This window comes from Cherax quadricarinatus, chromosome 15, assembly GCF_038502225.1.
Source record: "Cherax quadricarinatus isolate ZL_2023a chromosome 15, ASM3850222v1, whole genome shotgun sequence".
Taxonomy (NCBI): domain Eukaryota; kingdom Metazoa; phylum Arthropoda; class Malacostraca; order Decapoda; family Parastacidae; genus Cherax; species Cherax quadricarinatus.
Window position 1 is genome coordinate 35,108,307 of NC_091306.1, and position 14,708 is coordinate 35,123,014.

Here is a 14,708-nt window from a genome sequence, read left to right on the forward strand (position 1 = left end):
CCAGGTGCATACACGCTTATTATGACCCACTTCTCGCATCCAACCTTTACTTTAATCCACATAATTCTTGAATTTACACATTCATATTCTCTTTTCTCCTTCCATAACTGATCATTTAACATTACTGCTACCCCTTCCTTTGCTCTAACTCTCTCAGATACTCCAGATTTAATCCCATTTATTTCCCCCCACTGAAACTCTCCTACCCCCTTCAGCTTTGTTTCGCTTAGGGCCAGGACATCCAACTTCTTTTCATTCATAACATCAGCAATCATCTGTTTCTTGTCATCCGCACTACATCCACGCACATTTAAGCAACCCAGTTTTATAAAGTTTTTCTTCTTCTCTTTTTTAGTAATTGTATACAGGAGAAGGGGTTACTAGCCCATTGCTCCCGGCATTTTAGTCGCCTCATACGACACGCATGGCTTACGGAGGAAAGATTCTTTTCCACTTCCCCATGGACAATAGAAGAAATAAAAAAGAACAAGAGCTATTTAGAAAAAGGAGAAAAACCTAGATGTATGTATATATATATATGCATGTGCGTGTCTGTGAAGTGTGACCAAAGTGTAAGTAGGAGTAGCAAGATATCCCTGTTATCTTAGCGTGTTTATGAGACAGAAAAAGAAACCAGCAATCCTACCATCATGCAAAACAGTTACAGGTTTTTGTTTCACAGTCATCTGGCAGGACGGTAGTACTTCCCTGGGTGGTTGCTGTCTACCAACCTACTACCCTAAAGTGTTTCACAACATTGTCAGTGTAATAGTCACCAGCACGGCTTGCAATAGCTGAGTGAGGGTGATTTTCATCCATGAAGGTTTGCACTTCAAGCCACTTTGCACAGATTTCCTTAATCTTTGTAGTAGGCAATTTCTTCAATTTCTCTCTCCCCTCCTTCGAACCAGTTTCCTCAGGTCTGGCCTCTTGCTGTTGAAGTTGATCTATCAGCTCATCAGTGGTTAGTTCTTCATTGTCCTCCTCCACCAACTCTTCCACATCATCCCCACTAACCTCCAACCCCAAGGACTTTCCCAATGCCATAATGGATTCCTCAACTGGCATAGGATTCTCAGGGTTAGCCTGAAACCCTTCAAAATCCCTTTGGTCTACACATTCTGGTCACAGTTTCTTCCAAGCAGAGTTCAAGGTCCTCTTAGTCACTCCCTCTCAAGCCTTACCTATAAGGTTTACACAATTGAGGATATTAAAGTGATCTCTCCAAAAGTCTCTTAGAGTCAGTTGAGTTAGTCAGTTGAGTTTCTGAGGTCTCTACAAAGCACCTTTCAAACAGAGCTTTTGTGTACAGTTTTTTGAAGTTTGCAATAACCTGCTGGTCCATGGGCTGCAGGAGAGGAGTGGTATTAGGAGGCAAAAACTTCACCTTAATGAATTTCATGTCTCCATAAAGTCGCTCTGCCACGTCTGTAGGATGACCAGGGGCATTGTCTAACACCAGGAGGCACTTAAGTTCTGATTTCTTTTCAGTTAGGTAATCTTTCACATTGGGGGCAAATACATGGTGTGACCAGTCATAGAAAAAGTCCCTAGTGACCCATGCCTTACTGTTTGCCCTCCACAGCACACACAAATTTTCCTTGAGGACATTCTTTTGCCTGAACGGTCTGGGAGTTTCAGAGTGATACACTAATAAAGGCTTCACTTGGCAATCACCAGTAGCATTGGAACACATCAACAGAGTAAGCCTGTCTTTCATAGGCTTATGTCCTGGGAGTGCCTTTTCCTCCTGAGTAATGTAGGTCCTGCTTGGCATTTTCTTCCAAAACAGGCCTGTTTCATCACAATTAAACACTTGTTCAGGTTTCAGTCCTTCAGTTTCTATGTACTCCTTGAATTCCTGCACATATTTTTCAGCTGCTTTGTGGTCCGAACTGGCAGCCTCACCATGCCTTATCACACTATGTATGCCACTACGCCTCTTAAATCTCTCAAACCAACCTTTGCTGGCCTTAAATTCACTCACATCATCACTAGTTGCAGGCATTTTTTTAATTAAATCCTCATGCAACTTCCTAGCCTTTTCACTTATGATCACTGAGAGATGCTATCTCCTGCTATCTGTTTTTCATTTATCCACACCAATAAGAGTCTCTCAACATCTTCCATCACTTGTGATCTCTGTTTCGAAAACACAGTTAAACCTTTGGCAAGAACAGCTTCCTTGATTGCCTTTTTGTTGCCCACAATAGTAGCGATGGTTGATTGGGGTTTACTATACAACCTGGCCAGCTCGGAGACACGCACTCCACTTTCATACTTATCAATGATCTCTTTCTTCATCTCTATAGTAATTCTCACCCTTATTGCTGTAGGGTTGGCACTAGAAGTTTTCTTGGGGCCCATGGTCACTTATTTTTTTTCAGATAAAATCACCAGAAACACTGTAATAATATGAAATGTTCCGATTGTATGCTTGGATGTTACCGCGAAGGCTGGCTGGTAAACAATGCCACCGGCGGAACATGTGAGGCTGGCTAAGGGCGCACATTAGACGCGTCTCGGACGAACAGTGTTGAGCGGGTTTTTTAGCGGTATGCGAGGCAAAATCTTGGCGATAAAATGTAGCGGTATGCGGATTTAACGTTATGTGATGCCAGCGGTATGTGGGGGTCCACTGTATATATATATATACAGTGGAACCTTAAAAATCGAATGTATCACATATCAAACATTTCTAAAATAGGACCATTTTTTTGCACAAACTGTGTCCCTACTATTGAATGCTCCCCTATTTTCGGACCGCCGGGTACGGGATCTGTCTGCTGCCCGCTCTGTCCACGTTCCCTCACAGGCGCCGTGAGCAGTCTAACTTTGTTTATGCTTGAGTGAACACTAACCTGCGCTCTCATTCACGCATTTTATGATTATTTCGTTGTATTTAGTGCTTGTGGGACTGTGAAATGAGCTGCCATGGGCCCAAAGAAACTTGCTAGTGGTACCCCTGTGGTAAAGAAAGTAAGAAACACCATAGATGTGAAGAAGGAAATAATACAGAAGTATGAGAGTGGTGTGAGATTTGTTGAACTTGCCAGGAAGTATGGGAAAAACAAGTCGACCATCGGTTCTATCCTGTCAAAGAAAGAACAAATCAAGGAAGCTGATGTTGTGAAGGGTGTTAATATAGGGAGTGGATGAGGTGCCTTCTTCAAAGATTAAGGAGATTTGTGCCAAGTGGAACGATGTCCAAATGTTTGTGCAGAAGTATCACCCTGAGCAAGCTGAAACAAGCCATCTTTGCAACAAGTTCAGTGACAGAACCATGTCCCATTTTAGGGAAATGTTAAAGAGGCACCAGAAACAGAGGACTGTGGACAGTTATTTTGTGAGACAGGGGTCCAGTGACTCTCAAGCTGGTCCTAGTGGCATTAAAAGACAGAGAAGGGAAGTAACCCCAGAGAGGGCTTTACCTGAAGTCCTCACGGAGGGGGATTCTCCTTCCAAACAATAACCCCAACTCCCTCTCTCCTCCTCCCTATCTTCCAGATGCCATCACCAATCTTCAATAAAGGTAAGTAAAAATGTTATTTTATATGTATTACTATACATAATTAAAAACTATAGTATTTGTTGTATGTAAAACTGTAATTAATCTCTATAAAATGTATTTTTGTGTGAATATTTTTGGGTTTCTGGAACGGATTAATTGTATTTCCATTATTTCTTATGGGAAATATTGCTTCGAATTTCAGACTTTTCGAATTTAGAACTAGCTCCTGGAGTGGATTAAGTTCGATTTTTGAGGTTCCACTGTATATATATATATATATATATATATATATATATATATATATATATATATATATATATATATATATATATTATTTTTTTTTTTATTATCACACCGGCCGATTCCCACCAAGGCAGGGTGGCCCGAAAAAGAAAAACTTTCACCATCATTCACTCCATCACTGTCTTGCCAGAAGGGTGCTTTACACTACAGTTTTTAAACTGCAACATTAACACCCCTCCTTCAGAGTGCAGGCACTGTACTTCCCATCTCCAGAACTCAAGTCCGGCCTGCCGGTTTCCCTGAATCCCTTCATAAATGTTACTTTGCTCACACTCCAACAGCACGTCAAGTATTAAAAACCATTTGTCTCCATTCACTCCTATCAAACACGCTCACGCATGCCTGCTGGAAGTCCAAGCCCCTCGCACACAAAACCTCCTTTACCCCCTCCCTCCAACCCTTCCTAGGCCGACCCCTACCCCGCCTTCCTTCCACTACAGACTGATACACTCTTGAAGTCATTCTGTTTCGCTCCATTCTCTCTACATGTCCGAACCACCTCAACAACCCTTCCTCAGCCCTCTGGACAACAGTTTTGGTAATCCCGCACCTCCTCCTAACTTCCAAACTACGAATTCTCTGCATTATATTCACACCACACATTGCCCTCAGACATGACATCTCCACTGCCTCCAGCCTTCTCCTCGCTGCAACATTCATCACCCACGCTTCACACCCATATAAGAGCGTTGGTAAAACTATACTCTCATACATTCCCCTCTTTGCCTCCAAGGACAAAGTTCTTTGTCTCCACAGACTCCTAAGTGCACCACTCACTCTTTTTCCCTCATCAATTCTATGATTCACCTCATCTTTCATAGACCCATCCGCTGACACGTCCACTCCCAAATATCTGAATACGTTCACCTCCTCCATACTCTCTCCCTCCAATCTGATATTCAATCTTTCATCACCTAATCTTTTTGTTATCCTCATAACCTTACTCTTTCCTGTATTCACCTTTAATTTTCTTCTTTTGCACACCCTACCAAATTCATCCACCAATCTCTGCAACTTCTCTTCAGAATCTCCCAAGAGCACAGTGTCATCAGCAAAGAGCAGCTGTGACAACTCCCACTTTGTGTGTGATTCTTTATCTTTTAACTCCACGCCTCTTGCCAAGACCCTCGCATTTACTTCTCTTACAACCCCATCTATAAATATATTAAACAACCACGGTGACATCACACATCCTTGTCTAAGGCCTACTTTTACTGGGAAAAAATTTCCCTCTTTCCTACATACTCTAACTTGAGCCTCACTATCCTCGTAAAAACTCTTCACTGCTTTCAGTAACCTACCTCCTACACCATACACTTGCAACATCTGCCACATTGCCCCCCTATCCACCCTGTCATACGCCTTTTCCAAATCCATAAATGCCACAAAGACCTCTTTAGCCTTATCTAAATACTGTTCACTTATATGTTTCACTGTAAACACCTGGTCCACACACCCCCTACCTTTCCTAAAGCCTCCTTGTTCATCTGCTATCCTATTCTCCGTCTTACTCTTAATTCTTTCAATTATAACTCTACCATACACTTTACCAGGTACACTCAACAGACTTATCCCCCTATAATTTTTGCACTCTCTTTTATCCCCTTTGCCTTTATACAAAGGAACTATGCATGCTCTCTGCCAATCCCTAGGTACCTTACCCTCTTCCATACATTTATTAAATAATTGCACCAACCACTCCAAAACTATATCCCCACCTGCTTTTAACATTTCTATCTTTATCCCATCAATCCCGGCTGCCTTACCCCCTTTCATTTTACCTACTGCCTCACGAACTTCCCCCACACTCACAACTGGCTCTTCCTCACTCCTACAAGATGTTATTCCTCCTTGCCCTATACACGAAATCACAGCTTCCCTATCTTCATCAACATTTAACAATTCCTCAAAATATTCCTTCCATCTTCCCAATACCTCTAACTCTCCATTTAATAACTCTCCTCTCCTATTTTTAACTGACAAATCCATTTGTTCTCTAGGCTTTCTTAACTTGTTAATCTCACTCCAAAACTTTTTCTTATTTTCAACAAAATTTGTTGATAACATCTCACCCACTCTCTCATTTGCTCTCTTTTTACATTGCTTCACCACTCTCTTAACTTCTCTCTTTTTCTCCATATACTCTTCCCTCCTTGCATCACTTCTACTTTGTAAAAACTTCTCATATGCTAACTTTTTCTCCCTTACTACTCTCTTTACATCATCATTCCACCAATCGCTCCTCTTCCCTCCTGCACCCACTTTCCTGTAACCACAAACTTCTGCTGAACACTCTAACACTACATTTTTAAACCTACCCCATACCTCTTCGACCCCATTGCCTATGCTCTCATTAGCCCATCTATCCTCCAATAGCTGTTTATATCTTACCCTAACTGCCTCCTCTTTTAGTTTATAAACCTTCACCTCTCTCTTCCCTGATGCTTCTATTCTCCTTGTATCCCATCTACCTTTTACTCTCAGTGTAGCTACAACTAGAAAGTGATCTGATATATCTGTGGCCCCTCTATAAACATGTACATCCTGAAGTCTACTCAACAGTCTTTTATCTACCAATACATAATCCAACAAACTACTGTCATTTCGCCCTACATCATATCGTGTATACTTATTTATCCTCTTTTTCTTAAAATATGTATTACCTATAACTAAACCCCTTTCTATACAAAGTTCAATCAAAGGGCTCCCATTATCATTTACACCTGGCACCCCAAACTTACCTACCACACCCTCTCTAAAAGTTTCTCCTACTTTAGCATTCAAGTCCCCTACCACAATTACTCTCTCACTTGGTTCAAAGGCTCCTATACATTCACTTAACATCTCCCAAAATCTCTCTCTCTCCTCTGCATTCCTCTCTTCTCCAGGTGCATACACACTTATTATGACCCACTTCTCGCATCCAACCTTTACTTTAATCCACATAATTCTTGAATTTACACATTCATATTCTCTTTTCTCCTTCCATAACTGATCATTTAACATTACTGCTACCCCTTCCTTTGCTCTAACTCTCTCAGATACTCCAGATTTAATCCCATTTATTTCCCCCCACTGAAACTCTCCTACCCCCTTCAGCTTTGTTTCGCTTAGGGCCAGGACATCCAACTTCTTTTCATTCATAACATCAGCAATCATCTGTTTCTTGTCATCCGCACTACATCCACGCACATTTAAGCAACCCAGTTTTATAAAGTTTTTCTTCTTCTCTTTTTTTAGTAATTGTATACAGGAGAAGGGGTTACTAGCCCATTGCTCCCGGCATTTTAGTCGCCTCATACGACACGCATGGCTTACGGAGGAAAGATTCTTTTCCACTTCCCCATGGACAATAGAAGAAATAAAAAAGAACAAGAGCTATTTAGAAAAAGGAGAAAAACCTAGATGTATGTATATATATATATGCATGTGCGTGTCTGTGAAGTGTGACCAAAGTGTAAGTAGGAGTAGCAAGATATCCCTGTTATCTTAGCGTGTTTATGAGACAGAAAAAGAAACCAGCAATCCTACCATCATGCAAAACAGTTACAGGTTTTTGTTTCACAGTCATCTGGCAGGACGGTAGTACTTCCCTGGGTGGTTGCTGTCCATCTCCCACTGAGGCAGGGTGACCCAAAAAGAAAGAAAATCCCCAAAAATAAAATACTTTCATCATCATTCAACACTTTCGCCTCACTCACACATAATCACTGTTTTTGCAGAGGTGCTCAGAACACAACAGTTTAGAAGCATATTACCTATAAAGATACACAACATATCCCTCCAAACTGCTAATATCCCAAACCCCTAATTTAGAGTGCAGGCATTGTACTTCCCATTTCCAGGACTCAAGTCTGGCTATACAAAAATAACCGGTTTCCCTGAATCCCTTTGCTAAATATTACCCTGCTCACATTCCAACAGATCGTCAGATCCCAAATACCCTTCATCCCATTCACTCCTATCTAACACGCTCACGCACGCTTGCTGGAAGTCCAAGCCCCTCGCCCACAAAACCTCCTTTACCCCCTCCCTCCAACCTTTTCGAGGACGACCCCTACCCCGTCTTCCTTCCCCTACAGATTTATACGCTCTCCATGTCATTCTACTTTGATCCATTCTCTCTAAATGACCAAACCACCTCAAAAACCCCTCTTCAGCCCTCTGACTAATACTTTTATTAACTCCACACCTTCTCCTAATTTTCACACTCCAAATTTTCTGCATAATATTTACACCACACACTGCCCTTAGACAGGACATCTCCACTGCCTCCAACTGCCTCCTCACTGCTGCATTCACAACCCAAGCTTCACACCCATATAAGAGTGTTGGTACTACTATCATACATTCCCTTCTTTGCCTCCATAGATAATGTTTTTTGTCTCTACATATTCCTCAATGCACCACTCACGTTTTTTCCCTCATCAATTCTATGATTAACCTCATCCTTCATAAATCCATCCGCCGACACATCAACTCCCAAATACAGTGGACCCCCGCATAACGATCACTTCCGAATGCGACCAATTATGTAAGTGTATTTATGTAAGTGCGTTTGTATGTGTATGTTTGGGGGTCTGAAATGGACTAATCTACTTCACAATATTCCTTATGGGAACAAATTCGGTCAGTACTGGCACCTGAACATACTTCTGGAGTGAAAAAATATCGTTAACCGGGGGTCCACTGTATCTGAAAACATTCACTTCTTCCATACTCCTCCTCCCCAATCTGATATCCAATTTTTCTTTATCTAAATCATTTGATACCCTCATCACCTTACTCTTTTCTATGTTCACTTTCAACTTTCTACCTTTACACACACTCCCAAACTCATCCACTAACCTTTGCAATTTTTCTTTAGAATCTCCCATGAGCATAGTATCATCAGCAAAAAGCAACTGTGTCAATTCCCATTTTGTATTTGATTCCCCATAATTTAATCCCACCCCTCTCTCGAACTCCCTAGCATTTACTTCTTTTACAACCCCATCTATAAATATATTAAACAACCATGGTGACATTACACATCCCTGTCTAAGACCTACTTTTACCGGGAAGTAGTCTCCCTCTCTTCTACACACCCTAACCTGAGCCTCACTATCCTCATAAAAACTCTTTACAGCATTTAGTAACTTACCACCTATTCCATATACTTGCAACATCTGCCACATTGCTCCCCTATCCACTCTATCATATGCCTTTTCTAAATCCATAAATGCAATAAAAACTTCCTTACCTTTATCTAAATACTGTTCACATATATGCCTCAATGTATACACTTGATCTACACATCCCCTACCCACTCTGAAACCTCCTTGCTCAATCTGCAATCCTACATTCTGTCTTACCTCTAATTCTTTCAATTATAACCCTACCGTACACTTTTCCTGGTATACTCAGTAAACTTATTCCTCTGTAATTTTTACAATCTCTTTTGTCCCCCTTCTCTTTATATAAAGGGACTATAGATGCTCTCTGCCAATCCCTAGGTACCTTCCCCTCTTTCATACATTTATTAAACAAAAATACCAACCACTCCAACACTGTCCCCCCCCCTGCTTTTAACATTTCTGTCATGATCTCATCAGCTCCAGCTGCTTTACCCCCTTTCATTCTACGTAATGCCTCACGCACCTCCCCCACACTCACATCCTGTTCTTTTTCACTCCTAAAAGATGGTATACCTCCCTGGCCAGTGCATGAAATTACCGCTTCCCTTTCTTCGTTGACATTTAAAAGTTCCTCAAAATATTCTCGCCATCTACCCAAAAACTCCATCTCCCCATCTACTAACTCCCCTATTCTGTTTTTAACTGACAAATTCATTCGTTCTCTAGGTTTCTTAAGTTGTTTAACTCAATCCAAAATTTTTTCTTATTTTCATTAAAATTTGTTGACAGTGCCTCTCCCACTCTATCATCTGCTCTCCTTTTACACTCTCTCACCACTCTCTTCACCTTTCTTTTACTCTCCATATACTCTACTCTTCTTATAACACTTCTGCTTTGTAAAAACCTCTCATAAGCTAATTTTTTCTCTTTTATCACACCCTTTACTTCATCATTCCACCAATCACTCCTCATTCCTCCTGCACCCACTCTCCTATAACCACAAACTTCTGCCCCACATTCTAATACTGCATTTTTAAAACTATTCCAACCCTCTTCAACCCCCCCACTACTCATACTTGCACCAGCCCACCTTTCTGCCAATAGTTGCTTATATCTCACCCGAACTTCCTCCTCCCTTAGTTTATACACTTTCACCTCCCTCTTGCTTGTTGTTGCCATTTTCCTCTTTTCTCATCTACCTCTTACTCTAACTATAGCTACAACTAAATAATGATCCGATATATCAGTTGCCCCTCTATAAACATGTACAGTGGAACCTCAAAAATCGAACTGCTCCAAACACGACCAATTATGTAAGTGTATTTTTGTAAGTGCTTTTATAAATGTATTTTTGAGGGTCTGAAATGGACTAATCTAATTTACATTATTCCTGATGGGAATAAATTCATTCGGTAAAGGCACTCGAACAGCCTTCTGGACCGAAGAAAGTTCAATATTTGAGGTTCCACTGTACATCCTGGAGCCTACCCATCAACCTTTTATCCACCAATACATAATCTAACAAACTACTTTCATTACATGCTATATCATACCTTGTATATTTATTTATCCACTTCTTCATAAAATATGTATTACTTATTACCAAACCTCTTTCTACACATAGCTCAATTAACCCGTAAACGGTCCAAATGTATATATACGTTTTTTCAACATTTGAAACTATGTAAAAAAAGTAGATCTTCTCTTTATTTTTTTACATTTGAAAATGTGTAAAAAACTTTGATCTACTTTTTTTTGTTATATTTGAAAATATGTAAAAAAAAACTTAGATCTACTTTTGTAGCACTACACATGTGAACGTAGATCTGTTTGGACCGTTTACGGGTTAAACGCTCCCCATTTTCATTTACCCCTGGCACCCCAAATTTACCTATTACTCCCTCCACAACATTTTTGCCCACTTTAGCATTGAAATCCCCAACCACCATTACTCTCACACTTGGTTCAAAACTCCCCATGCATTCACTCAACATTTCCCAAAATCTCTCTCTCTCTCTCCTCTACACTTCTCTCTTCTCCAGGTGCATATACGCTTACTATAACCCACTTTTCACATCCAACCTTTATTTTACTCCACATAATCCTTGAATTAATACATTTGTAGTCCCTCTTATCCTGCCATAACTTATCCTTCAACATTATTGCTACTTCTTTAGCTCTAACTCTCTCTCTCTCTCTCTCTCTCTCTCTCTCTCTCTCTATATATATATATATATATATATATATATATATATATATATATATATATATATATATATATATATATATATATATATATATATATATATATTATTTATTTAACACATCGGCCATTTCTTACCGAGGCAGGGTGACCTAAAAAATATGAAAAACCCAAAAAGAAAGAAAAATTTTTTCATCATCATTCAACAACTTCACCATTGCTCACACATAATTACTGTCTTTGCAGAGGCAGTCAGATACAACATTTCAAAAGTTCCTCCAAACTGTCAATATCCAAAACCCTTCCTTTAAAGTGGAGGCATTGTACTTCCCATTTCCAGGACTCAAGTCCGGCTAACCGGTTTCTCTGAATCCCTTCATAAAATATTACCCTGCTCACACTACAACAGCTCATCAGGTCCCAAAAAACCATTTGTCTCCATTCACTCCTATCTAACATGCTCTCACATGCTTGCTGACCATTTTAAAAAGTCTTAAAAGTTGCCAGTTAACTATTTTATAATTTATTTTTTCAGATAAGCACTGCTGAAGGTGTAATGACTATTCCACTGGCCAATGGAAACGTGATGAAAGTTCCAATGAATCCAATCAACATATCAGAGGAAGTTAACAAGAGTGGTGTGTGGATGGATATAAACAAAGACCAGGAAAAAAAACCTCCAACTTCACCAACTAAGAACAAGTAAGGGACAGATTTTCCAAAAGTCTTATTTTATTCCGTTTAGATCTGCTGAGTACGTTTGGGTTTGCATTATCTTATGTGTGGTATTATTGTGACATCTGAAATGCTGTACCATTTACTGTAACTCCTAAATACATAATAGAACCTCATATAATTTGCATTCCCACAACACTTTCATTACAACATAGTTTGCGCTAAGATTACCTCATTCCATGCAACACGGCATAGTCTCTCTGTTATATAGTTGAATTCATGGGAGGGGTGGAAGAAAGAGGATTTTAGTTATGCATTACCCAGGCATCTGACTTGTCCTGATTGTGTCCACTTTGTGACCTTGAAGGAGGGAGAAAGTCAGTCATCTTAACAGGCAGTAAGTCAGCAGACAGTAACCATCCAGGGAGTGAGTTTTTTTTTTTTTTTTTTTTTTTTTTTTTTTTTTTTTTTTTTTGTCTAACAAAAGATGGCAGGTAAATCTTTAAGCCCTTGTTTACTTGCCTGTGTGTTTCTTAATATTTCCTTACCAATTTAAAAGGCTTGGTCTGAGACTGCTGAAGGGGCAGTGATCCCAAGGACCAATAACATATAACCAAACAGTCTGTGTCCCTCTTATAATATGAAAGAGCTTAATATTTAATAATACATCACACTCTCAAAGCCCTTTATTAAAAATAGCATCCCTTGAAATACATTCAACCTACTATTTAGGCAATGTGTTTTTTTTTTTATGTCTTTGTTATTGATGCTTGCTTGAGGTAGGGAGGATGAGAGAGTGGTACAGCCAGGTAAACATCCTCCTCCTCGCAGCTTAATAACCTGTGTCCCTTTTTCATTACAAAGTAATTTTACTTTTATTTTACACTAGATCATAGTTTTAAATGGCAAGTTAATTGGCAAGATGTTCAATAAGATTTCGAATTTCACCTAACATGGTTCAACTTGTCTTTTCAAGTTCTCAGTATCTTAGATTCACATACTTTGGGCTGATTGATTTATGCTCTAATATGCTTATTAGTAAGAGTGTATTCATCATTTTCTAATTCCTTGTCAACCTGGGAATGCATGGGGAAATATGTTCCGGCATATAATATCCTAATTTTTATTTTTTAAGTGGTTTCTTTGTATTAATTTTGCTTTTAAAATTTTTGCATCAGAAACTTATGAAGTTCAAGTGGTTACCAACCTGTTTCTTTTGACAATATAACTGAAACAACGGCTTGTTATTTATGACATAGCCAAATTTTTGTTTATTACTTGCATGAAAAAAGTTGTGTAAGCTGAACTTTTTATAGCTTTATAAATTCTACGAACAAAGGTTTGTAAACAACATTTGACAGTATGTAATATACTGTGAAATGAATCATCTTCTATTATAATTAACCCTTTTAGGATCTGTGCCATAGTTCTATGGCTTTGATGATAGGGTCTGTGCCATAGTATTATGTTGTGAGCTCAGCTCACTCAGATAAGCTGTGAGCAGTAAATTTTGCCCTGGATATAAGAGAATGTATGTATTTGATAAGTGTGCACTATACAAAACAAATCCTGCAGCACACAGTGTAACGAGAAAAAAACTGCGACCGTTTTTTTGGGGATTGCAATCGATTTTGCGGTGTATTTTCATATGGTTTTTATGGTTGTATTAGTGAGATTTTGGTCCCAATTGATAGAATGGAAGATATATTACAGAAATAGAGAAGATTTTGATTAGTTTTAGTGCTGAAAATTGCTTGAAATTGAGCTCAAAGTAGCAGAAATGTTTGATTTTTACCAACATTCAAGAGTAAATAAATCACATCATGCATCCAATACATGTCAGCTGGTGGGTCTAATGTTCATTCACAAATGCACTAATATTATTTATACAATTATTACAATATTGCATAACAACTCATCTTCTATTTTTTGGTGTGAATAAAAATTCTTTATGTGAATAAAAAATCAAAATGGAATTCATCTGTAAAGCCTGGAAACATAACTAATGAACAGAGGAAATGCTATTTTAGTGCCAGGAATGCCTGCATTATTTATTCTGGACCCTATTTTGAAATTGGAATATTTTGACCATTGCATTAAATTGGCCAAATTACCAATTTCTGATCACTTTATTGGGTAGATGAAATAGTTAATTGGGTGATTACTTGTGCTCAGTAGATAAATTGGAACACATACTAGCAAAATAGCTAAGAATTTGGTCTAATGGAGCAATATAATTGGCTGAAAATAGGACTCAAAATGGGCAAAAATCGCTGATGCTTAACCCCTAAGCGGTCCAAACGTATACATATACGTACTTAGCGTTAGCGCCCCAAACGTATATATACGTTTTATTTTTCCTGCCTCCAAATTTGGCACGATTGGCCTGAGATGCCTGGTCAGCATAGAATGGGTATTACCACTTGGTGTGCACTATATTAAAAAAATCTGGGACCACTTAGTACCTTGTGCGAGCACCAGTTAAACTGAGCACCATCTAGAGAAAACAATGCGGCAAACACCAAAGATTCACTGATGTCATGTCTTATTAACACTCCTTTTAAGAGGAAAGTGATATTGACCCCAGGTTTAGTGGCTTTGAGGTGGATGTGGCCACAATTGGTCGAGAAAATATCAAAAACCTCAATAATAACCCATGTGCATCATTTGTGCAACACCCTTTCAGAATGTCTTATAACCTATGCCCTAAGTCAAGAGAAACAATTCTCCAACATGTAATAAGCAGGCTGGCTGGCTGGCTGCCTGGCTGGCTGCCTGGCTGGCTGCCTGGCTGGCTGGTTGGCTGGCTGGTTGGCTGGCTGGCTGCTGGTTGGCTAGCTCTATCTCTGTCTGTCTGTCTGCCTGTATCTTTGTCTATCTATCTGTCTCTGTCTGTTTC

General features: G+C 39.4%; 1 protein-coding gene across 13 annotated transcripts in view; it reads left to right on the forward strand.

Moving 5' to 3' along the window:
- Positions 1-14,708, forward strand: part of LOC128692052 (Na[+]-driven anion exchanger 1) — a 369,866-nt gene that overhangs the window by 249,359 nt on the left and 105,799 nt on the right. For all 13 annotated transcript variants that reach the window (XM_070085267.1, XM_070085266.1, XM_070085273.1 and 10 more), the window contains one exon: positions 11,670-11,836. In XM_070085267.1, coding sequence (XP_069941368.1) covers positions 11,670-11,836 — 167 coding nt within the window. The remainder of the gene's footprint in view (positions 1-11,669; positions 11,837-14,708) is intronic.